The sequence below is a fragment of the Hibiscus syriacus genome, unplaced genomic scaffold (genome assembly GCF_006381635.1).
Source record: "Hibiscus syriacus cultivar Baekdansim isolate YM2019G1 unplaced genomic scaffold, ASM638163v2 tig00110528_pilon, whole genome shotgun sequence".
Taxonomy (NCBI): domain Eukaryota; kingdom Viridiplantae; phylum Streptophyta; class Magnoliopsida; order Malvales; family Malvaceae; genus Hibiscus; species Hibiscus syriacus.
Genome location: NW_024062770.1, coordinates 4,898,465 through 4,924,223, shown reverse-complemented (window position 1 = coordinate 4,924,223; position 25,759 = coordinate 4,898,465). Strand labels below are relative to the sequence as shown.

The 25,759-nt window shown below is 35.9% G+C and overlaps 1 protein-coding gene and 1 pseudogene across 1 annotated transcript; one reads left to right on the top strand and one right to left on the bottom strand.

Moving 5' to 3' along the window:
* Positions 1 to 524: 524 nt before the first annotated feature.
* LOC120130236 lies at positions 525 to 1,615 on the bottom strand (annotated as a pseudogene).
* A 1,622-nt stretch (positions 1,616 to 3,237) lies between these two features.
* On the top strand, positions 3,238 to 23,660 carry LOC120130235 (histone-lysine N-methyltransferase ATXR4-like; the record flags this gene model as incomplete). The annotated part of the gene is made up of 8 exons (XM_039147514.1): positions 3,238 to 3,612; positions 4,534 to 4,646; positions 21,615 to 21,741; positions 22,103 to 22,172; positions 22,266 to 22,445; positions 22,761 to 22,770; positions 23,048 to 23,109; positions 23,373 to 23,660. Coding segments are annotated over 8 exons (1,056 nt in total), but the record flags the coding sequence as incomplete, so codon positions are not given.
* Positions 23,661 to 25,759: the final 2,099 nt, after the last annotated feature.

Sequence of the window (25,759 nt, the reverse complement as noted above, 5' to 3'; positions counted from 1 at the left end):
CAATGCCCTATGGGTGAGGAAGTCGGACAGATGAGCCGCAAAAAATGAGGTGCATAAAGGAAAAAAAAGGATAAATTATACCATTGACCACTCAACTATTTAGTCCTTTTACTTTTACCATCGATCTTTCAATTTTGTTAAAGTAAGTGGTTTGATTGACAATAATTAAATAGTTAAGTGGTCTAATTGACAAAATTGAAAGATCGATAGTAAAAATACAAAGGTTAAATAGTTGAGTGTTAATGGTATAGTTTAACCCAAAAAGAGTGATAGGAAAGAGGCGTCTTCGCTTGCATGACCCCCACAGATTTGTAGTGCTTTAACAGCACTGGCTGAACAGGCATTTTTGTTGTGCTTTAACTGCACTGGCTGAACAGGCATTTTTGTTGTGCTTTAACTGAACTGTCTGCACAGGCGTTTTTGTTGTACATATATGTGTGCACATATATCATGGAATCTAGAAATTTACCGAATACACTCATCAACATCCCTTAGAATTTATACGTTTACATTTAGATTTAGAATTATATGTCCACAGAACAATCAGATTGTACAAACCCAGAAAACTGGATAGGAACATGGATGCTCTTGAATTTTTCACCGTGTTTGTCAGCTAAAAAAAACCCTTGTTGGCCACCCTGGTAAGTTGATCCAGATACAAGTGTCCATTCCTCTGATGGGACTGCACATACTCCCACTCGTTTTCCCGAATCAGGGTTACCCATGAGAAGAGTGTCTTCTCTTTCCCGATTCCTACGCAAGATCTAGGACACTAACTCGCCTTCCAAACTTCCTCGATTTGGCTCCATTGACCTGTCCTCAAATCCATCAACCCGACGCTCTCCTTAACTCCTGACTCACCCTAGTCAACTCGGTCCATTCATCATCGTTTATGTTGTATTTCCATCCTGTATTTAAAGCGTTCTTGTTCTCATCGTGACCTCCTGCCACGACAACACGACCTTCGAATCCGCCAGCCGACAAGAACGATCGAGTACCCATCATGTGCTTACCTTGTCTCCATCTCTGAGTTGTGAACTCGTATATGAAGACGTCCCTCATTGAATCATAACTTGAGGGGTCCCATCCGCCCATCACCACAAGCTTTCCTTCAGTGCTTGTTATCTGGAAAAACAAAGGAAGCCCATAAGGGTACTTTGGAACCGGGTCAACTCGACCCCAGAACCCACTAACTGGATCAAAAACAGTGATACCGTATCTGGGTTGTCCTACTTGCTTAGCGGGTCAATTCGACCCCAGAACCCACTAACTGGATCAAAAACAGTGATACCGTATCTGGGTTGTCCAACTGGCTTAGACCCATCAGAGTAGGAGCCACTTGCACGCAACTGAACTAAGCAAGCTGCCTTCTGGGTATATCCGGTTCGCTTCCTTAGATAGTAGAAGTCTCTGCTTTGGAGAATATGTCGCCATCGTCGGCAAACTCGGGCTGCAATTCGGTGAGTAGAATAATGAAACCGACTCAACCTCTTCTTGTCGCCTTTTTTTTCTGTACTCTTTTCTCCCCCCCCCCCCTATGCATGTAGTTTTCTGCGGTTCATCTGTCCAAGGTTGTAATTTATTAAGGTGATTTACCTTTTGCTTTATTTATCATTATACTTCATTTTTATATTGAGTTTTACTATTCAATTATAAAATATAAAATATAAGTAAATTATATGGATATCACTGTATTTTAGATGTTCATACTATTTAAGTTTTAGAATTGTCCGTCAGTTAGTAGAGAACAATGTTTTTAATCTTGTGGTTGTGGGATCGAGTCTCACGGTGGGCAATTTATAATTTTAACTGCCGGAGGTCTTCCACGGAAGCTGCTCTCAACTTACCTCTCCATCACCCAATTACATATGAGAATAGGGTCAGCTAATTTTTTATATTATTTAACTTTTATTTTCATTCATACTATTAAAACGATGTTTTAAGCACTAAATTTTAAAGGTATATTTGTCATTAAATTTTAAGAAGAATTCAATTTTTTGCACTAAAACTTTTATGATCTTTGTAAGCAGCTAATCATTATCTAACATCGTCATTTTTTGCACCAAGATGAATATCAAGACATTTGTATTTACTTCTTGTTCTCTTATAATTGATTTTTTACGAAACCTACTCAAAATCGATAAAAAATATATTTAAAGGTTTGACGTATTAATATTTTGATCTCCTATGATGATTGCCCGGTTAAATTAATTTTGAGATATATTAATTTTCTTCTCAAAATAATGTCTTACTGTGAACAAACACTCAAAACTTCTCAAATCTAAGAAAACCTTAAACTCTTAAAAATAATAGTTTTTTTTTTACAGTTTTAAGTGTGTTTTGTGAAAATCAATCTTAAAGAAAGAAAGAGTAGTAAAATACAAACATTATGAAATTAATCTTATCATAAAAGACAACCAATGGTGGGTGATGATTGATTGTTTGGGCAACTAAAAAAAGAGTGGTTCCAAAAAATAAATTATTTGAACATTTAATGTCGTGACCGCATCTCTAAACTTTGATGTTTAAAACAATTTTATATCTATGTCATCATATTATTTGAATTTTAATAGTTCGACGATAAAATTAAAATTAAAATTAAAGTTTAATATTGTAATTAGTGATATTAAAAAATAAACGATACACTGCCTAAATTCAATGGTATGTGATGTAAAAATTTAACAAGATCCTTTTAAATATTTTTATTTAATTGTCAGTAATAATAATGGGTAAATTACACTTTTAGTATTCTAATTATCACTTTTATTATGTTTTGATTATCGATTTTTTAAAAATCATACATAATGTTACGCTTTATTTTCATTTTGGTCACCTACATAAAAATTTAACAAAATCAATGACATGATATTATTTTTATTTTTATTTTATGGTGATATGTCAGTGTCACCATTAATTTTTAACAAAGAACGGTCAAAATGAAATCAAAATAAACATTGGGTATGACTTCGAAAGAATATTTGAGTAATTAAAACAAAACAAAAGTGATAGTTTGAATACTAAAGTTGCAATTTACCCAGAAAATATATCAAATTTCAGGAGTTCTTAGAAAAAATTTCAATTTAGAGACACAGGAAGGTGTTGATGATGTTCTTGTTCTTGCTTGTAAAATAACGAACTCAAGACCTTGAGAAGGAAAAAGTGAAGGCCTTGCAGACGGTACATAAAGTAGGTTGAAGAAGTTGATACAATTATAAAGGAGATTGTTAACGGTTACATTACATTACAGCCATAGCCGTTTCTTTTCGTCTGTCTTCAACGTTCAAACAATATGAGAACGTCACCTATAGCTTCGACTTTGTGGGGACCCTTTATAATCCCAACGCCCTCGTTTTATTCTCTTCCACCGCCGCCACCGTTACCCCACCTAACAACAATGAGTCGCAATCGAGTGCACCATCTCCACCTCCGATCCGAGTTGCACTCACAGAGTCAGCAGGTAGAGGTGTGTTCGCCACTCGGAGAATCGGTGCCGGGGACACCATCCACACTGCTAAACCCTTTGTATCTTATCCTTCTCTCTCTGCTATTGACACTGTATGTTACTTTTATCTCAAAAAGATGAAAACTTTCACTGGATCCCAACCTCAAGACGTTTGCTTTTTGCTTTGAAAATTGCAAAGAAAGCTCCAAGGTTAAATGGGTTTGCTCTTCTTGCAATGGTTCTTATGTGGGTTTTTGATTTAGTAACCACTTATTGAAGGTTAGTTTGGGCAAATCGTTTGAGTTGGGTGTCTACCAATTGTTTGATTATATAACTTCAAGCCATATTAAATGAAAACTAATTAGAAGTTGAAAACATAAAGAAGTCACTAATGGGGGTAGACACTCACAAAGTCGGATAAAAAATTGATTTGGATCGGATAAAAATCGATACGATTTTTTCACCTAGTTAAAAAATTAGATTTAAAAAAAATCGGTTCGGATCCTAATCGGTTTGGAGGGTCGGATAGTGTAACCAGTTTCGGTTTAAAAAAATCAATTTTTGAAAAAAACCTAATATAAAAAACCGGTTTGTAATCATGATAAACAAAAAATTACAAAAATAAGATTTGAGAGATGTTTAGGTGTTGTGTAATTAGATTTGATAAAGTTGTAATCAACCAAATACATCCTCAACCTATTTATACATGTTTAGGGTGGTAAAATGATGATTTTTTAAAGAAAAAACGGTCAAAAAACCCCAACGGCTATATTAACGGCTAATTTTTAAAACCTCAGACCGAATTTTTTTCGGGTAAAAACCAGTTTTTTATCTTGTTTTTTTCAATCCGGTTTTTAATCCGATAAAAAAACCGATCGTCCAATTTTTTCTCAAACCGATTATACTATCCGATTTTTAAATATCCGATCCAGTTTAAAAAATCGATTTTTTCCAAATCCAGTTTCGAATATTTTTTATGCAAAATCGAATATTCAGATTTTTTTTCACCTTTAGGGGCTACTGATACTAATTGTAATTTTGTTTTAAACATTGAAGTAGATAACAATTTATACACTTCCTCCAAAAAAGAGTGTCTTTCTGTTCTTATACTATTGTTAATTTGGGCCTTACTTGACATTGGGTGTTGGTTTTTTTATGATGTCGAGAAGAAAGCAGATTGGCTAGCATTTGATGAATACTGCAGGTAAGAAAGTTTGCTTAGAAACCTTTACAGTTCACTAGGGTGTCACTTCGATTGTTGCTTCATCTGTATCTGCAATTCTGCTTCGTATGCTTCATTTCTTTGTTCTTTCATGTTTTAGGATAGAGAGAATAAGTTTACAGTAATCACTTTCTGGACTTAGGCTAGCAAAAGTTGAAAATTATTTGGTTTACAGAAGACTGGGGTTTGGCTTTAAGGAATTTAGTAAATTAACAAACTAGCTGCATCTAATGGGGAGTTGTTACAGAAAGATTCTTGTTATTAATGGGATTAAAAGGGAAAGATATAGTGACGTCTGTTCAAATTTAATTAGGAAAAGAACTCAATAATTAGGGGAAAAAACTTCTAGACAAACAGAGACAGGAATCATCTCTTCTCTTCCGTTCTCCCCTTGCAGAGGTGATTGAATTATGCTAAAATACAATTCATCCTCACTGAAAGTAACATCCATTCTGATAAAATACTTCCGGGAGAAAGGATGATAGCGCTTGTAACCCTTCTCTGCTGGAGAGTAATTAAGGTTTTAAAGGATTCTGTCATGTGTCTATTTGCACCAAAATCAATAATTCAAGATTCAAAGTTTTTATGAGCTTTAAAAGCATTATCTGACTGATAAAGTTGGATGTTATATTGGAAGAGGAGCCAAGTTGAGACAGAAGATGTATGAGATGTTGAATTTCATATGCAGAAAAATTCTCAATAAAAGTTGTCTCCCTAGATGACCCCGTGGTTCCAGACAGATTAGCTTGACTACGAGTGAAACCAGCTCATTTTCTGCCCCTTCCTTTAATAGGTCAACTGTGTAGCTTCCAACAGGTCTCCCTAGCATGCCTTGATTTCCCATAATACTCGTAAAACAAGTGATCCTTTTTTGGATTTTTGGCTTTCGGTTGCTATTGTGCCCAGTAACAAGCAATCCGACTTTTTCAGGAGGTGTTGTGTAGAGCATAGCACTCCGACGATTTTTTCTTTTTGAACATGGACAAATATTTCCTCAAGTGAAGGTAACGGTGTCCTTCCAAGTACCTAAACCCTTATCTGATCACTTATTATTTAGATCAACGAGGAAGTCAGGCTCTTTCCTTTCCAATCAATTGCTTGAATTTAACTGCATTTCCTGTACTATCTGCCTGTTGGTCCTGGTAGTAATCTAGTTCCTGCTATAAGCTGCTTAACTCAGAAAAATATGGTGCAATCGACAACTCACATTGCTTAGTGTTCGAACTTTATTACGGATTTTATAGACTTGTGCATCATTTACAATCTTAGAGTATGTAAGAGCTGTCGCTTCTCATATTTGTGTCACTGCATTAATCAATAGGCATGTCTTTGAAATATTAAGCTCCATCGAATTGATGAGCCAAGACCAGACGAGATTATTCTCCGAATCCCATTTATCAAAAGATGAGGCATCTGGTGCAGGTGTCTTGGCAGATCCAGTTACACAACCCTGCAACCTTCTAGCCTTGATGAAAAAGAAAAGAAACAAGGGAGGAATGAGGTCGTATTCAAAGTTGATTTTCGCAGAGCATATGATTCGGTGGAATGGCCGATTCTTTTGAGATTATTGAAAGTCATGAGTTTTGGTGAGAGATGGATTTCATGGATTGAGTATTGTCTATCTTCTGCTTCAATCTCGGTTCTAGTGAATGGAAGTCCAACATACGAATTTTCGATGGGTAAAGGGTTGAGACAAGGTTGTAGTCTTTCCCCCTCTTCTCTTTAATATAGTTGGGGAACTTCTTAATTTAATGTTGCTTAAAGTTGTTGATCTTGGACTATTTGAAGGGTTTGTTGTTGGTAGGCTTGATGTAAACATTAATTTTTTCATATTATTACTTTTATTATTAATATATATATATTTACAGGCCCAAAATATACAAACCCGACCCGTTTACAACACAGGCCCAACATAAGTCAATCTGGCCCAACAGATGACCCAAACCCTTTAGGGTTTTGTATAATTTCTGCTAGGGTTTCTAACCCTAGCGCCGCCACCGCCTCAGCTATCTGCAGCCGCCTCAACTATCTCCAGCCGCCTCTGATGCACCATGCAACCGATTTTCCACTGCCAGGTGACCCAACCAGTTGCTGCCACCACCACGACCAACTCTTCCACTGCCACGACGTCTCGCCGAAGACTCCAGAAGCAACCCCACGTTGAAGCCCTATGGTGAGTCACCACCATAGCTATGGTGACTCACCAAACTCAACCCTTGTGACCGGTCCGAGGCAAGATCCGACGAGGCTATAAAAAGCCACCACCTGCAAAGAACGAGAGGAAACCGAGAGCAACCAACAGCAGAGACCAAGGACAGGAAACAACAACAACAAAAAGCAAGACACCAACAAAAAATAATCAACCCACAACTACAAACCGAAAGAAAAGAGGTGAAAGTGAAACAACTTACCTTCATCAGAGCCTCCAAATCTCAGTGAAACCACCGAAAAATTGAGGTAAAATATTTGGTTTTGCTTAGATCTACGGGTTTAAAGGTGGTTTTAGTACTAAAGGTACTCAGATTCGAGTTCAAGGGAAAAATAGGAAAATTTTGGTGTAAAAATTTTTATTTCCGGCCACCATCCACGGTGGCCGACGGGGACTGTCGGCACCGGAGTGAGGCGGCCGACCAGTGACCGGGCTCCCACCGGGTGGAGCCTTTTAGAGAGAGGCGAGAGAGAATTAAAATTCTCTCTCTTAGAGAGAGAAGAAGAAAAGGAAAAATGAGAAGAATGGCCCGAAGGGTCGACCATTTGGGGTATTTATACCCCTCCCAAACGATGTCGTTTTGGGGAGGGGTATATGTGTAATTTCATAGTGGTAAAACCCTTTCCGCAGCCCTTTGAAGTTTGTAAACTTCCGTTTTAGCCACTAAAATCAATTTTTATATGTTTTAATTCTATCTTCTAATTTTATTTCATTATATTTTAGTCATTACCAGTTTATATTTATATTTAAGGTAAAATAACCTATTTAGCCCATATTAATTTTAATAAATTTTATTTATATCCCGAATTAATTAACATAGGCTAAATTATAATGTTAATACTTATACTTTATGATATTTCGAATTATTTACATTAATTTTTATATTTTGTAATTCGATCTAGTAGTTTTAATTTCTTTTATTTTAGTCATTATTTATTGCAATTTTATTCTATTTTTTTATTTTATTGTCATTTATTTTTCAATATGTTTAAATTAGTAATTAATTTTTTTTTATTATTTTGGTTTTTATTCATTAATATTTTATATGAAATATAATATAATAATTTTATAATTTGATTAAATAATAATATTTTTTTATTTTTAAATACTCAAGAAGGACAGTCTTAAAATAACTAGACGTCCTATTCTGGTACTTTAAAAATAAATAAATATCCTTCTTATATATATATATATATATATATATATATATATATATATATATATATATATATATATATATATATATATATATATATATATATATATATTTACTTCATTATTTTTAGGAAAATCTTTATATTCTTCTTAATATTTATTTATTTTTTAAATATAAAAGAAAAGGGCAGTCTTAATATAACTAGATGTCATATTCTGATATTTTAAAAATAAATAAATATCCTACTTATAAAAACCAGAAAATACATATTGTTTTATTTAAATTATTTTATAGCATGCATTTATTCTTTTCTTCCCTCTTTATTCTTTTGCAACTCTGAACGTTTCATCGTTTCACATCTGGGTTTCTGCAGCAAGGTTCGAGTGGTAGGCTTTTCATTTTCTTTGAGTTTTGCTTTCTGCGGTCTGCTGTCTGTTACTTTCAACTGCACCATCTGTAAGTATCACAAATCTCGCCCAGGTCAGATTCCACAGATCTGGAAGTGAAAATCGACTCCCTTCGTCTACTCTAAGTTTGCTCCTTTTCCATCCCTCTTCTTCTTATATTTGTTGGCTTTTCGTTTGGGTGTGTGTGTTCTATTGATTTCAAATTGAATCTATGTTTTGATGGATTTGGTGTTTATTGGATTTATTTTAATGTATGAGATCTGGATTTGATATGTTTCCTATTTATGCTTTTTGTGTTTTTGGTGTTTGAGATTTATCAGTTCACGCCCTTAATTACTGGATTTCCCCCTTTGTTTAAAGCCTTTTTTTAGTTTAAGATTTGAGGGATTAATTAATTTACATCTTAGTTAAACTAACCTTGCTGTATTTATTTATAAAAATTATTGTTTTTGAATAGGAAACGAAATGGATAAAATGGGTTCATTTTATGTGTATTTTTAGTATGTTACAAATGGTAGGATTTTTGAAAAGTTTGTAACTATCCAGAGTATTTTCTCTAGAAAACTGGGATTAAGTAGATCTTCATTGTTAGTATTGAAATTTGCAGCTCGGATTGAAAAGTTCCATATTCTTTTCTCTAGTGTTTATTGGTGCATCTTCTGTCTTTTTTGGATTAATTTTTCATAGTTCCTCATAGCTTCGGCTATAGATGATTACTTGAGGTCATGTTCTTCTTTTAGATTCCATAGGGCGTATAGGGGGAGGGCTCGACAGAGTGGTGACAAGGAGACTAGACTTAGAGTTTGTTCGTTGAATGTAGGCACATTAAATGCTAGGCTGCTGGAGCTGACCGACGTACTTAGTAATAGGAAAATAGATTTTGCATGCATTCAGGAGACTAGGTGGACAGGGGCTTGCTCTAGAGAGTGTAATGAGTACAAGTTGTGGTATTCAGGCGCAGATAATGCTAAAAATGGGGTGGGTATCTTGGTATCCTCTAGGCTCAAGAAAAATGTAGTTGAAGTTTGTAGATACCAGAATAGGATCATGATGATAAAGGTTATTATAGAAGCGGAAGTGATGAATATCTTTTCAGTGTATGCCCCACACGTTGGCCTAGGGGAGGGGGAGAAACGTTGCTTCTGGGATCAGTTAGATGATGTACTTAGGAGCATTCCGGAGGACCAAAGAGTTTTCATAAGGGGAGACTTCAATGAATATATAGGTAGTGCAATCGATGGGTATGACGATGTTCATAGGGGTTTCGGTTTTAGTAGTAGGAACGAGGAGGGACGTACGTTGCTTGAATTTGCTACTGCACACGATTTGGTGGTCACTAACTCCTTCTTTAACAAGAGAAATGTGAACTTGATTACGTTCCATAGCGGGGGACAGTGTACCCAAATCGACTACATCCTGGTTCAAAATCGGGATCGATGAGCTTGCATTGACTGTAAGGTGTTCCCTGAAGAGGCATGTGCATCACAACACAAATTGTTGGTTTTGGTGTTCCAGGTACGTCACGAGAGGAGCACGTATAGGAGGGCTAAACTTGGTAAACCTAGGATCCTTTGGAAGAACTTACATGGAGCGACAGCTGATGACTTTAGGAGTAAGGTTTTATCTAATACAATTTTTGAAGCTACAAACGCAAATAATACAGATATGCTATGGAAAAATATGGAAAATTCCATCAGAGAGGTGGGCAAAAACACCCTTGGGTTGTCTACAGGAAAGGTTAAGGAACATAAAGAATCGTGGTGGTGGAACGACGAAGTCCAAACTAAGGTGAAAACTAAGCAAACTTGCTTCAAGGAGTTGCTACAATGCAATGACGACGAAGAAAGATCGAGAGCTAAATAAATATACAAGGAGACAAAGCGGGAAACCAAGATAACAGTGGCTAAAGCAAAGGATAAGGCATACGAGGAAATGTACAAGAGATTAGACACCAAGGAAGGACAAAACGACATCTTCAGGCTTGCAAAATCCAGGGAGAATAGGAAAAAAGATCTAGGTAGCATTAGGTTTATTAAGGACAACAATGGTGTTCTTTTAGTGAAAGATGTTGATATTAAGAGAGCTTGGGGTAGTTACTTCTTTGGCTTATGTAATGACGGTGTCTCTCCCTGTAGATATAGTACTGTTGATGGGTCAACCGACCATCATACTACGACCAATGACTGCCCTACAAGTAGGATTGGGTTTGATGAAGTCAAAATGGCTCTTAGAAAGATGGGGAGGGACAAAGCTGTCGGTCTAGATCAAATTCCTATCACTGTGTGGTTGGCCCTAGGAGAAGAGGGAGTTTAGTGGTTGACTAACATCTTTAATATTATTTTAGAGATTGCCAAGATGCCAGAGGAGTGGAGAGAGTCTACGGTGATACTAATCTATAAGAATAAAGGAGATCCCCAATACTGTGGCAACTACAGAGGTATTAAACTACTCAGCCATACCATGAAGCTATGGGAAAGGGTGATAGAGGCTAGGTTGAGACAGGTTACTAAGGTTTCAAAAAACCAATTTGGCTTTATGCCAGGCAGGTCTACTATGAAGGCGATTCATCTACTTCGACGGCTTATGGAGAAATATAGGGAAAAAATATAGATCTTCACATGGTGTTCATTGACCTTGAGAAGGCGTATGATAGCGTTCCCCGCAATACGATCTGGAAGACCTTGGAAACGAGACGGATCCCAACTGCTTATATCCGGGCGATTCGTGATATGTACTGTAGATCTACTATATACGTCAGGACTACAGTTGGTGACACCCAGGCATTCCCGATGGAAATCGGACTCCACCAGGGGTTGGCTTTTAGCCCTTACATATTCGCCTTGATTATGGACGACATCTATTGTGTGACACCAGACGGTGTTCCATGGTGTATGCTTTTCGCTGATGACATTGTCCTAGTTACTGAAACAAAAACTGAGCTGAATAATAGACTGGCTACTTGGAAGACTGCTTTGGAAGAAAAAAGTCTAAGGATCAATATTGAAAAGATAGAGTATTTATGTTCAAACTTCAGTGGGAAACAAAACGATGAAGATGTAGAAGTTTGCATAGAATGACACGTTCTCCCCTCAAAGGATTGTTTCAAGTACCTAGGGTCTATGATACATAAAGATGGGGGTGTTGATGATGACGTGACACACCGTTTAAAGGCGGGATGGCTAAAGTGGAGGGCTGTTACTGGAGTTTTGTGTGACAAAAAGGTGCCTCTAAAACTTAAGGGAAAATTTTATAGAATGGCAATAAGACCAGCACTGCTGTATGGATCAGAATGTTGGGCAATCAAGAAGGATCACGTAAGGAGAATGGAGGCCGTAGAAATGAGAATGCTTCGATGGGCATGTGGTAGGACTCTGTGGGACATGACACCAAACTCTGCTATTAGGACGTCCTTGGGGGTGGTGCCTGTATCCAAAAAATTGAGGGAGGGAAGACTACGGTGGTTTGGGCATGTCCTTAGGCGACAATCATCGGATACGGTCAGGAGGGTAGAGTTGATTATAGTCGACGGTGCCAGAAGGAGAAAACTACCAAGGCGGAAGTGGGAAGACTGCTTGAGATCTGACTTGAGGGATTTAGCCCTTACCGAGGACATAACCTCTGATAGGAAAGTATGGAGACTTAAGACCAGGGTAGCCGAGTAGTGCGGGTCACAGTCATAGGTTATAACATCTATGTCTTCTTTTTAATGCATTTGTAGTAATTTCACTGACTTCTACTTTCTTCAATTTTTTGTCAGTGGAATTTATGAAGGCTTAGATCTAGGGTAGCGGAATAGTGTTGCCTTAGTTTAGGTTTAACACATTTGACTTTACTCCTTCTCGTAGCTTGCTATCGTTGACTTCTGTGTATCATTCTCTTCATGTTTCCTCTTTTTAAATTTAGTCGGATCTTATGTTTCTGTCTATATTGCAGAGATTTTTATGCAGTGATTTATTTGTAGAGATTACTTCCCATTACAGACTCGCATAAGAAGACTGCTTATTAAAAAAAATGGTCAACTATGTATTTATTTATTTATACATGCATTGCATTTTATTTTTATTTGTAATTTATATGACTGCTGGAGGTCTTCCACGGAAGCTGCTCTCAACATGGCGTTGAAGACAGCCTACTACCCTACCTCCCCTTACCCATTGCATATGGGAATAGGGTTTCATTGTTGTTGTTGTTATTTTATTTAAATTATTTTCTTAGGAAAAATTATTATTTTTAATATTTATTTATTTTTCAAATATTAAGAAATGACAGTATTAAAGCAACTAGATGTTCCTTTATGATGTTTTAAATAAATAAATATTTTATTTATAATTTATAAAAAATTATTTAATATATTTTTCTTCCTTAGAATTATTCGATTAAAATACGAAATAATAGGATCATAAATTAAATTTATATTCGAATTCTTAAATTCTAATATTAGAGACAATTTATAATCGACAATGACAAATTTTGGGCGTTGTGGGGGTGCTAATCCTTCCCTAAACGTAATCGACCACGAATCCCTTTTTATTATTAAAAATAACGAATTTTTGGTTAAACGCAGACCGATTTATCTTTTAACTGATGTTTTCTTAAAAACTCTTTTAAAAGAGGATTTTTAGGTATTCGACCTACCTGATCCAAAAGGCCGGTGGCGACTCCCAAAATATTTCAATAAAAACCATTTATCCACATTATTTTTCCCGCCAAGTAAAAATTCATACTCGGGCGAAAACCGGTTACGACACCTGATAATCCTTTCCAGCGTACACATTTACAATTTACCGATGATCTTATATTATTCTACCGAGATTCTCCTACTCATATTCTTAATATCAGGAGAGTGTTGAGGATTTTCAGTCTAATGTCAGGGCTTCATCTGAATCTATCTAAGAGTAATTTGTATGGCATTAATATTGAGGATGTCACCTTAAATGAATAGGCAGCTCAGGCGAGATGTGTGGTGGGATCTTTTCTTACGGTTTATCTTGGATTACCATTAGGGGCAAAGAAAAATTCAGAGGTTCTTTGGGAGCCGGTCATCCAGAAGTTTAACAAGAGATTAGCTGGTTGGAAAGCATCTTCATTGTCAATGGTGGGAAGATTGGTGTTATTGAAATTGGCGTTGTCCTCCTTGTCGATTTTTTTCCTTTCTATTTTCAGAATTCCGTTCAAGGTAAATCAGAAGTTTAATTCTTTGATGGCTAAATTTTTTTGGGGGAAGGACCAACAAAGAAACGTATTTAATGGGTTAATTGGAGAGTGGTGTGTCAACCCTATAAAGATGGGGGATTGGGAGTCTTAGATATGAATTTGGCTAATCGAGTGTTGCTTGGTCAATGGGTGTGGAAATTTGCAAATGAAAAAGACACTCAATGGAAAAAGATGCATTGCAGTAAACATAATGTTAGTAATTTGTCTCTATCAATTAACAAGGCAGTTTCTCCTCTAGACTCATGGATTTGGAAAGGTATTGTTAATAATTATTTGAAAAATGACGAGATCGGAGAGTGTTTGAGGTCTCATTCTAATATTCAAGTGGGGAATGGTAAGTCAATATCATTCTGGAACGATGTTTGTGTTAATGATTCAACCTTAAAAAACCAATTTCCCAAGATTTTTGCTTTATCTAACAATAAATGGGGTAAAGTGGCTGATTTTGGATGCTTCGAAAGTAATTGATGGGTTTGGATCATTCAATCTAGGTGGAATTTATGTGATTGGGAATTAGATCAGTGGATTGCTTTAATGTCTTTGCTCAATAATATAGTTATGTCTGATTCAGTGGATGACTTTCTTGCATGGCCGGGGAAGGGTGATGGTTTGTTCTCGGCTAAGTCTTGCAGGATGACTCTATCATGTAAATCTGGAAATACTTTCAATTGGAACAAGTGGGTGTGGTCAGGTTTGGCTCCTCCAAGAGTCGAAACCTTTCTTTGGAAAATATCCCATAATAAACTGGCAGTTAGAGTGGACTTGAAGAAAAGGGAGTTCCCTTGGAAGATGTTCTTTGCCCATTATGTCACAAGCATGAAGAAACTATCCATCACCTTTTCATTACATGCTCAGTTGCAAAGGAGTTGTGGAATAGATTTCTAAGGTTATGGGACATCTCTTCAGTTCTAACTCAAGACCCCCATTCACTGTTTAGTTCTTGGTTTGATCTAAGGGCTTATTCTTCAATTTGGAAGTTTATCTTGAGAGTTGTCCTATGGTCAGTATGTAAGGCTAGGAATTCGGTGGTGTTTGATAACTGGAATCTCGACAGTTATTCACTCTTCTTCATTTCTAAATTTAGGCTGGCTAAGTGGTTTTTAGCTAAGTTTCCTCTTCTTCCTATTCAGGCTGATTTACTAATTGGGGACCCATCTCTTGCAGACAGGATTCCTACTCATATTGTTAATAGAATTAAGGTCCAATGTTGGCTTCCTGCACCAGTTGATTTATTCAAATTTAATGTGGATGGAAGAGACTCTAATAGCATTACTTTAGCCACTTTCTCTAATGGTGTTGGACCAGGTCCTCCTTTGGCTGAGTTGAAAGAAACATTGATTTTTTTCTTTCATCTTCCTGGGAATTGAAAGGAAGACTGATCATAGAGAGTGATTGCAAATCTGTAGTTGATTGGATTTTGTTGCCGTGTTCTGCTCCTCTGTTTTTCAGTTCTTTGGTCGGGGAAATTGGGTCCTTACTTTCTGCTAGGGAAATTATTGTTAGACTGATTCCTAGGAGCTGTAATTGGGAGGCAGATAAATTAGCTAAGGAGGGGATTGGATGAGTGTTTTGGTTTTTTATTACCTATAGTAATTGGGTTTGGTTGTTTATGGTTGTTACAAGTGTAATGGTGTAATCTTATGTAATTATTGACTTATCAATAAATTGAGGTACTCTTTTTCTCCTTTCGCTAGTTGCCTCTTTTCAAGAGCCAACTAAGAGGGAGGTTTTTAATGAGGCCTCCTACTTCTATCAAAAAAGAAAGAAAGAAAAAAATGGGCAAAAAAATTAGATTTTCTGAAAGGAAAATCAGTCCAAGAAAACTAGATTTTCTTCTTCTGACACCACGTTCAACATGAAAATTGAGAGAAAATAATAGAATTTTCTCATTCATAAATGACCCTTAATTGTACAAGCTTTATTTACAAGTGTTAGGTTTGGGGTGAGTATACATCGAGCCAAATAGAGTAAAAAAGTTCGAGTTAGTCAAGTTGACGAGTCATACTTTATCATTCAAACTTTATTTGAAGTTTTTTTTCGAGTTGAGTTGCGTTTATGAAATTTGAGTTGAGTTATTCGAGTTTCATTTCAAATTTAATTATGATTATTATAAAATAATGGTAATGATTGATTCAATTTAACAACTTTCTCTAACCATATAAGATATACATATATATTTCTAATTTTTTTTTTCAAATTGCAATATTATTTAATAAATCAAATATCATCTAAATTATAAAATATATATATATATATATAATTTTATTTTTTGAAAAAGGTATTTTGGGACAAAGTATTGATAAGTATAAATGAGTTAAAGAATTTATGGGAAGAAATAATTAGAAAAAAAAATAAAAAATCCAAATTGAATGAAATGCAAAGTTAAGGGACTATTGCAAAAAAAGAGTAAATTTACTGTTTTTTAAAGTAATTCGTTCATTAGATACCAATAGTCTTAAAACATTTGGGTTCATCAAAATAAAACCATTAAGGACTTACACTAAAAAATGCCCATTGCACCAATGAGTGCGCTGCTCGATTCATCGTTCAATTAATGTAATGGACTTTATCGTTGGGGTGGCTTGCAATTTTAGTCCGATCCTCACTCAGCAACAGACCAATCACCGAAATATCTTCATGAAGGCTAAAGAGTCTGTTAACAATCGAAATGACCTCCTTCAACAATCACCCTATCCCCATCATGTTCAATAGCCATTTTAAATTCCGAGAGTGAAGGCCAGAGCCTCGAATGATTTCGAAGTTTGGGGGGTCGAGTTTCCGCGCCAAACCTCCTAGACCATTCCGTGGTGGTCCCTGTTGGAAGCGTAGATGAACACTCAATAATTTATAATATGAACTATTATTAATACGAAGCAAAATACGTTACAACGACGTTACCCCAATATTACAATATTAGCTGCGGCTAGTTTACAAACTCCTTATAGCTTTGCTAAGCTCTCTCAAATCTTTCTAATTTTTTCTCCGGTATTACATTTCGCACATTAAGCTAGAACACCCATATATATATATATATATATGTAATAAACCGCCTCATATGCTTCTACATTTTTCTTGTTGCCTTGAATTTACTTGTCGTGGTGGACATCTTTGTTGCAATCTTATCTTAATGGATAAGCACTTGTATTTGCTCCTGCCAAGCGGTCCTTGTTGCTACCATAAGCCATTTCCCATGTGCTTTTTCTACAAGGTTTTTTTTATTTTGTCCCCACCTTTTGTTTGCCACCTTGTTATGATTTTGCTTCCACGTTGACATGCTTAATTGTTAAGCATAACAATCCATGGGCGAGTAACTTTCGGAGATGACTCGCACGCAGAACTAAAAGGAAAAGGTGAAGTCATGATTAATTAGAGAAATGGAGAAAATAAATACATTTCAGATGTTTATTATGTACTTGCTTTGAAAAGCAATATCACCAGTCTTGGTCAACTCCTGGAAAAAACGATATGAAGTGCAGATGAAGAATCACTCGCTTGCCATAAAAAATAAAGAAGGAGAATTGATAGCCCAAGTTGATATGACTCGAAATCGTCTCTTTACAATTGATATCGAGTCGGGAGAAGTCAAGTGCATGAAGACCGCGATCAAAGATGATTCATGGTTATGACATCTAAGATATGGACATCTTGGATTTTCTGGATTGAATTTGTTATAAAAAACAAGTATGGTGAAAGGACTACCAAAGATCAACCTTCCAAATCAATTATGTGAGGCTTGCATTAAAAGAAAGCAACATAGACAAATCTTTGAAGTTGGTAGATCATGGTATGCCTAAAGATTGCTGGAGATAGTACACACAGATATAACGGGTCCTTTTGATATACCATCGCTTGGCGGTAACAGGTACTACCTTACTTTTATCGATGATTTTAGTAGAAAATATTGGATTTATATCTTGAAACAAAAATTGAAAGCGCTGAAAAAATTGAAAGAATTTAAAGCAATGGCAAAAAAGCAAAGTGGTCAATATATGAAGATAATCAGATCAGATAGAGGAGGCGAATATACATCAAAGTTATTTGAAGAATTCTGTAAAGAGCATGACATCATCCATTAACTAATAGTTAGATACACACCACAATAAAATGGAGTTACAGAAAGAAAGAACCTCACAATTCTTGACATGACAAGAAGCATGATAAAAAGTAAGCAACCACCAAGAAATTTCTAGGCTAAAGCAGTTCGGTGTGCAGTTTACCTATTGAATAGATGTCCAACAAAAAGTTTAAAGTATATGACGCCAAACGAAGTATGGTGTGGTCAGAAACCAGGAGTTGGACACCTCAAGATTTTTGGGTGCATCGCATATGCCCACGTTCCTGAAAAGATTAGAAAGAAGCTTGATGACAGAGGAGAAAAATGTATTTTCATTGGCTATGATGAAAGAAGCAAAGTTTACATATTATATAATCCTCTTACCAAGAAGGTAATAATTTCAAGAGATGTCGAGTTCGATGAAGTAGAATATTAGAGATGGAACAAAGAGGAAAAGAAAGTTGAAGGACTATTTTTTAATGAAGATAAAGATAAAGATGACGATCTTATAAATCAAGATGAACAAGCTGATGATCAAGGTCCTCAACAAAATGTATCATCGTCGTCAAGCAGTAGCAGCGATGCTAGCAACATAATAGAAAATTCTGAAGCACCTCCAACAGAAGTTCGAAGATCCATAAGAGAGAGAAGAATACCAAAAAGGTACAACGATTATGAATTAAATAATGTTTCACTTTTCTGCTTACTTGTAAATAGTGATCTAATAACATACGAAGAAGCAGTTGAAGATGACAAATGGAAGAAGAAATTGCATCAATAGAAAGAAATGATACATAGGAGCTAACAAGACAACCAGAAGGTCATAACCCAATTGGAGTAAAATGGGTTTACAAGACTAAGACCAATAAAGAAGGAAAGGTCAAGAAACACAAAGCGATGCTAGTTGTCAAAGGCTATAAGCAAAGACAAGGAATAGACTATGATTAAATATTTTATCCAATAGCAAGGATCGAGACCATCAGACTTCTCAGAGTAGTTGCAGCAAAAAGAATCCTGAGATATGTCAAAGGTACAACAGATCATGGTTTGTTCTACACGTGATCAGAATATTCGAAGCTGGTTGGTTATTCTGATAGTGATTATGGGGGAGACTTAGATGATTGAAAAAACACATATGTATATCTATTTCATATAAGCTCTGCTACATTTTCATTGTCATCAAAGAAGCAACAAACGGTAGCTCTTTCAACATGTGAAGCAGAATACATAGCCGCAGCAGCGTGCACTTACCATGCAATGTGGTTAAAGAATATTTTGAACGAGCTAAATTTGGCACAAGAAGAACCAACTACAATTTATGTCGACAACAAGTCTACAATTTCCCTTGCCAAGAATCTAGTCTCCTATAGCCGAAGCAATCATATCGATACAAAGTATCACTTTATACGAGAGCAGGTGAAGAACAAAAATGTGGAGCTAATTTACTGCAGAACTGAAGATCAACTAGTAGATATTTTCACAAAACCATTGAGAGCAAATATATTAAACCGACTCAAAGAAAAGCTCGGAATGGAAAATCAAGTTTGAGGGGAGTATTGGAAGTCAAACTCAACTTTGCAACAATATGTCGACAAGAATTGCATAGAAGCTACTTGAATTAACATGTGTTATGCTTAACAATTAAGCATGTCAACGTGGAAGCAAAAATCATAACAAGGTGACAAACAAAAGGTGGGGACAAAAGAAAAGAACCTTGTAGAAAAAGCACATGGGAAATGGCTTATGGTAGCAACAAGGAACGCGTGGCATGAGCAAATACAAGTGCTTATCAATTAAGATAAGATTGCAGCAAAGATGTCCACCACAACAAGCAAATTCAAGGCGGCAAGAAGAATGTAGAAGCATATGAGGCGGTTTATTACATCTATATATATATGGGTGTTTTTGCTTAATGTGTGAAATGTAATAAGAGTGAAAAAAATTAGAAAGATTTGAGAGAGCTTAGCAAAGCTATAAGGAGTTTGTAAACTAGCAGCAACTAGTATTGTAATATTGGGTAACGTCGTTGTAACGTATTTTGCTTCGTATCAATAATAATTCATGTTATAAATTATTGAGTGTCCATCTACACTTCCAACAGTCCCTAGTCACAATCCCTACTGCTACCTCCCCCGAATGAAGTCGAAAAGTTCCGTGACATTGATTTTAATGGCTCCTTCGATGGGTTTGCACCAATTTTCTTTGGAGGATCACGACAACTTATTTCTTCGGTTCCATATATTCCAGATAAGCGTGAGAAACCGAGTGAAACCATATGTCAGAGAAGGAAGCAACTTTTCGAACCATTCTTTGCAAGATTAGCCCGTCAATTCACCAGCCCTCAAATCTAAAGGATCTCCCTGATTTGAACGTAATCTTTTAGTGCATGAAGCGTAGTTTCAATGGCTTGCTTGCATATGGTGCAGAGTCTGTCACCAATATCAGCATGCAATAGTTCTCTCCTGTTAGGGGGATCATGGCAAACTCCATCCAAAGATCTTAATTTTAGGGAGAGTAAAAGCTTTTTTAACGTTCTCCAGATCTTTGAAGGGTCACGGGCGGTGCCTTTCTTCATAAGAAGCCAGTTATAACCTGACTTAACCGAGAATCGTCCTCCATTATTGTGTTCCCACAGAAGTCGATCGGTCTCCACCGAGAGATGAGGGTGTTGAGGATTTTTGTTGCATCAGCATCTTGGAAAACTGTCTTAACTTTGCTGGATTCCATTTGGTTGTCCCTCAATCATAAAAAATAACTAGGTGGCTAGTCGGGTTGTCCAAGTAGACGTGGAGAAGGCCATCGGTTGGGAGCCTCCCCAATTATCCAAATGATGCAAGCGTTCCATTGTATTAGATTGAGCAAAGAATATTAAAACCTTAGAAAAGCTTCTTGACTCTTTATTAACCAGTACATGGTTTATATATGCATAGAAACATACCTAAGCAAGTAATCTGGTGTAACAGAATGCAACAAATTAACTGCACTATAACACACAGCATTCTACACATGCAGTCGGTTACTTCAGCTATATTCTAGATGATTACTTCAACAATGTTCTAGAATTCTAGAATATTTGCTTCAATACATTGAAACCGACTCGCCAAAATAGCCTTCTCTGAGAGCCTCCTTCGCTTTCCAAAGACCATGAAAGCCCAACCTCCGTCTCTTTCGCACGGCACACATTATTCCATGCAATAAGAGCCCATCCACGAGACCCATGGCGCCCCGACCATCAAAAGCTCTCATTAGGGAGGTAATAGAATCGAGAATGCCATCCAGAAGAAGGTAGACGGCATAACATAATTCGGCGGAGCTTGTGCAACAATTTGAGAAAGATTTCTCTTCCACCGAGAGAAAGTAGATTTTTCGTCCATCCACTGATACGGTTGCTAACTTTACCTTTAATGAAATCAAAGGTATCCAATTTGCTTCCAATGGTGAGAGGAAGACCCAAATATAAGCCGGGACTATTTTTCTTGAACCCCTATAATATCTTTGATTTGTGGGCTAAAGTAGAGGAACATGCCATTCGAATTGATGATTCATACTTTAATCGTTTAAACTTTATTTATTTATTTTTTACTTGAGTCGATTTTTCGATTGAATCACGTTTTGTTCACCTTCTTATCTAAGTATCCTTTAAGGAAGGAATTTTTTTTACATTAAAGTAAAATTCACTGAATTGAAGTCCAAATATTTCCATCGTAATCTTTAGGCTAAGTTACTTTCTTGGTCAACAATGTGGCTTAGATCTGATAGAAGAAAATTTTCCTTTAGAAAGTGTTATTGAAGTGGATGTGCCTACAGTCTATTGTTTTGTTAAGTATTTATATTCTATTGTGCTTAGAACCCTACAATCATGCTGGAGATAAACGCTAAAGCATTTACTTATTTCCAATTTGTCTTTAAGCACCCAAGGTCTGAAATATCCCTTTTTAGTGAAGCGGTTAGCTTGTAAGGTCATATCAGGAGCTGCACCTGCTGGTATTCTGGACATACTTCAACCAGCTAGTTTAACTCCAGCGATGATTTCAAAGGTGAGAGCCATCCATCTCTTTTGGAACATCAATAGTGACTATTCATTTTCCCAACTGACAAGCATCTTTGGTAACCGGTTAATAGTCAATCAAAATGAATAGATTAGCTTTAAAAACTGTTGTTCTTTCATTCCAAAACAAACAAATTGCCCGTACTTTTTTCTATTTTTAGTGCTTCCTTTGGCTTCATTCTTCAATGAGATTCTTGTCTTTACTCCTTCCCAGCCATCTTAGTTTTTTTTTCTTCCAATTTCATTGTGTAAAGGACTTTTTGGGATCTCTATACCCTTTTTCTTGATCCTTACATGCTACAAAATCATTAATAGGCATCTAATAATTTTTTGTATGGTGATAATTTCAGATTGAAGAGGGATTCCATTTACTAAGAAAAGCTTTGGTGAAGTCAAATATTGGAGATGAACATACATCTTGTATCCTCCACTTATAAAAATACATGAGTTTCTTTCCCTCTGCGTATTTGTTTTCATGGTTTGATGCTAATTGTTTTCTTTGACAGAAGAAAGTCCTAACAAAACAATGGTACACTGATGTGCTTGCACGAATTCGTATCAATGCTTTTCGTATTGAATTGGCTGCAGGTGCATATGAAGATCTTCTTTCATTAGCTTCAGTCTCCATCGAAGCTGAAGCTGCAGTTGGAAACGCTATTTACATGCTTCCATCCTTTTACAACCATGATTGTTGTAAGTTTACTTGTTTCTCTACCAGTGATTATTGTTTTCTACGTGGTTCATTATACATCTTTCGCCACAATTACGAATCGAAGTTAGGATGAGCTTTGTTCTCTTTTAAGGAAAAACATATCGTCTACCGATAAGGATCCATATTTTCTTGGTGTAAGATTACTTTCTCAACCAAACCTTAATTCTCCGTTTGGAAACATGAATTTGAAAATGTTGATTTGGACTTTGTTTGCTATGTAAATGGTAAGAATGAAATACATACATTATTAAATGGTTGAGATTCAATAGGATCCAAATCGGTTTTTGAAATCGAAGTTCCAAATGCTACCTAATTGTGCTGGTTGAATTTTTATGAAATGTGCTATACATCTCTTCTAGAAAGCGGTCCGGATTCAATAACATGCTTACCAACTTGACCATCAAAATGGGCAGAAAGAGCTTGGGATAATGAATATGTAGATGCAGTCAAATAAACTGAAATGAAGCCATCTTAAAAGTTTATCAATAACAAGAAACTATCACACATGTGGTGTATCATGTATGAAACATGGCAATGCTATATTGTTGGTGTCAGAAATTGCTGATATTGAATTACGATCCAAACACACGTCGTGGATAGAGAATGCTGATACAAAACTGAAGGCGTTCCGTGACATCGATGAAGGTGTGCCTTGTACTGCTGGCTTTCCATAATCCTTTCTATCCTGGTCTTTCGAAGTTGTTTAGCTGTCTTCATTTGCTCCAAAGGACCACTTCAAAGGTATCCTGATTTTATGAATGACACGTCTTCTTGGCATCTTGTAGGTGAAGAGCTTCGGATATGTTACATCGACGTCAGTATGAGTTATGATGCTCGACAAAGTCTCTTGTCTCAAGGTTTTGGTTTCAATCCTGATTTATGAATGACACGTTCTTGGCATCTTGTAGGTGAAGAGCTTCGGATATGTTACATCGACGTCAGTATGAGTTATGATGCTCGACAAAGTCTCTTGTCTCAAGGTTTTGGTTTCAAGTGCAATTGTCTGAGATGCTTGTCTGGTGATTAAGGGGCCTATCATATTCACTCTCAAGTCAAAACTTATTCCGTGTTTGTTCTGTAAGTTTTCGAAGGATGTACTCAATTTATATGTCAATTGTTTCGACTTGGTAAGAGTTTGTGGTAAGATAATGTACTCTGTTTTTTTAGTTCTGGAAGGCTGCTTGTAAATTGTAATCTATAAGGGTTCTTTGTAGCACCTAAAAAATATGTATTTATGCAAGTTTCAAACAAAAGAAAATCATTATTCAGGTTGCTCGGACAGGAATTATCCAAACTACAGATGCTTAGACATTTGGGCGTTTTATTGGAGATGGGCTGATTTTACTGTACTGTTAAAACACAATGCAATCCAGGAACGGGGACGGATTATAAATTTTAACTATTTAGGGGCGAACTGTTTTACTTGCTCTCCTTGGTCCATCTTTTCTTGCCTGCAATAAAGTTGTGGGATAAGGTCATAGTTCTAATTAGCATGTTTATAAAGACTTAATACATTAGCGTCTATGTGTGCAGAATATTTATACCATATTGATGGCTAGATTAGCTAGAGGTTCACATTTCTTCCTAATGCAATAATATCACGAGAGAATATGAATTGAGGAAGCACCTCTAATGGCATTTTAAATACAAAAAAAGTCACAATTTAATAAAATTATTTGTTTCAATTAAAATATTTATCAATAGTATTTGAAAGGAACAACTGTATTCTTGAAAAGAAGGAATCCCTTAGAAAATAGGTGAAACTTGAATCTTATAATTCAAAACTCCATTCTTATTTTTCAATTTTATGATATTTTCTTTTATATATTATATAAAAATTAAATAAACAATACCATAATATAGAAATAAAACAATAATTTTAAATATATACCTGATCGAATAATCCCTTTTTACTATTCATATGTTATGAATATACTAACATATTTAATATTATTAGTTGTATGTTTATGAAATAAAATTAATTAATTAAATAATATAAAAGATTTTTTAAACCCCTTGCGTAAGTGAGGGACTATACTTGTATATATATACTAAATAAATTTAGACGAGTCATTATAATATAAATGAAGTTAGGTAGTTTTTTTTTCACGGCTAAATGGTTTATGTGGTAAAAGAATTGTTGTTATCCATTTCGAACTCATGTTTGAGCAACATAAATATCATGGGTGTGAACGTTCACTGTTAAAAGTTGAGAGTTATCTTCAAACAGTACTATCTTGTATTTACCCATATAAAAAATGAAATTAAGATAAATTTTGAAATTTATATTTTAGATAAAATTTAAATTTTCGAATGGGAAAATATCAATGCTATAAGTAGAACTAACATCAACCTTACCCAACCCTAGCTTTGTTTAATTCAACTCATTTTCAAATGTAATAGTTTAATTTATATATTATGTAATTGACATTAGAAATAATTAAATAATACTGCAATATAAAGATTAAAAGATAATATATATATAGATAATCTACAACATTTTTTGAGAAAAGGATAAACTACATTATTTATCACAAAACTTTACTCTCCTCTATTTCATTCATTGTACTTTCAATTTTTTCTATCCACTAACTGAACGTTCAAATTATTTCTATTTGATCACTCTGAATATTTTATTATTATTTGATATACATGACATTTATTATTATTTAATTTAAAATAATTTAAAATATAAAATTAACCCTAGACGGTGGTCGACGATGACCAGAAACGGCGGTTGTCGACACTAGTTTTCGTCCGAGTGACGATGATTATATACATATATGTTATTATATATAATAATATAATATTATAGATATTATTATTTATAAAGCCCGAAGGCCCGATTACAAGGCACACAGGCCCGATTACAAACCTGAGCCTAACTGGTTACAACCCAACTCGGGCTATGTCTAGATTTGGGTTACAATTAATTCAGGCCCAACAAACCAAGCAGGCCCAATTCCAGCAAGCCCATGAGCAAACCCACCAGAAGCTAGGGTTTCCACCAACGTTCCAGCGTCGCACATTAGCTCAACCGCACGATCAGATGGAGATCCAAGGGCCAGAAGCCATCCAGCAGAAACCCTAGGGTATCATTGCAACCCTTGGGTCTATTTTGGCCACCGCCTCTTGTTGCTCCAACCAGTACATGCCATGATGGTTGCCGCCTCTCCAGATCTCACCAAAGCACTCCAAAAGGCACTAGAAGAGGATTACCAACCACACACATTGCAACCCTAGGGTGAGTCACCACCGTAGCTCCGATGACTCACTTGGGTACTCTCTTTAATCG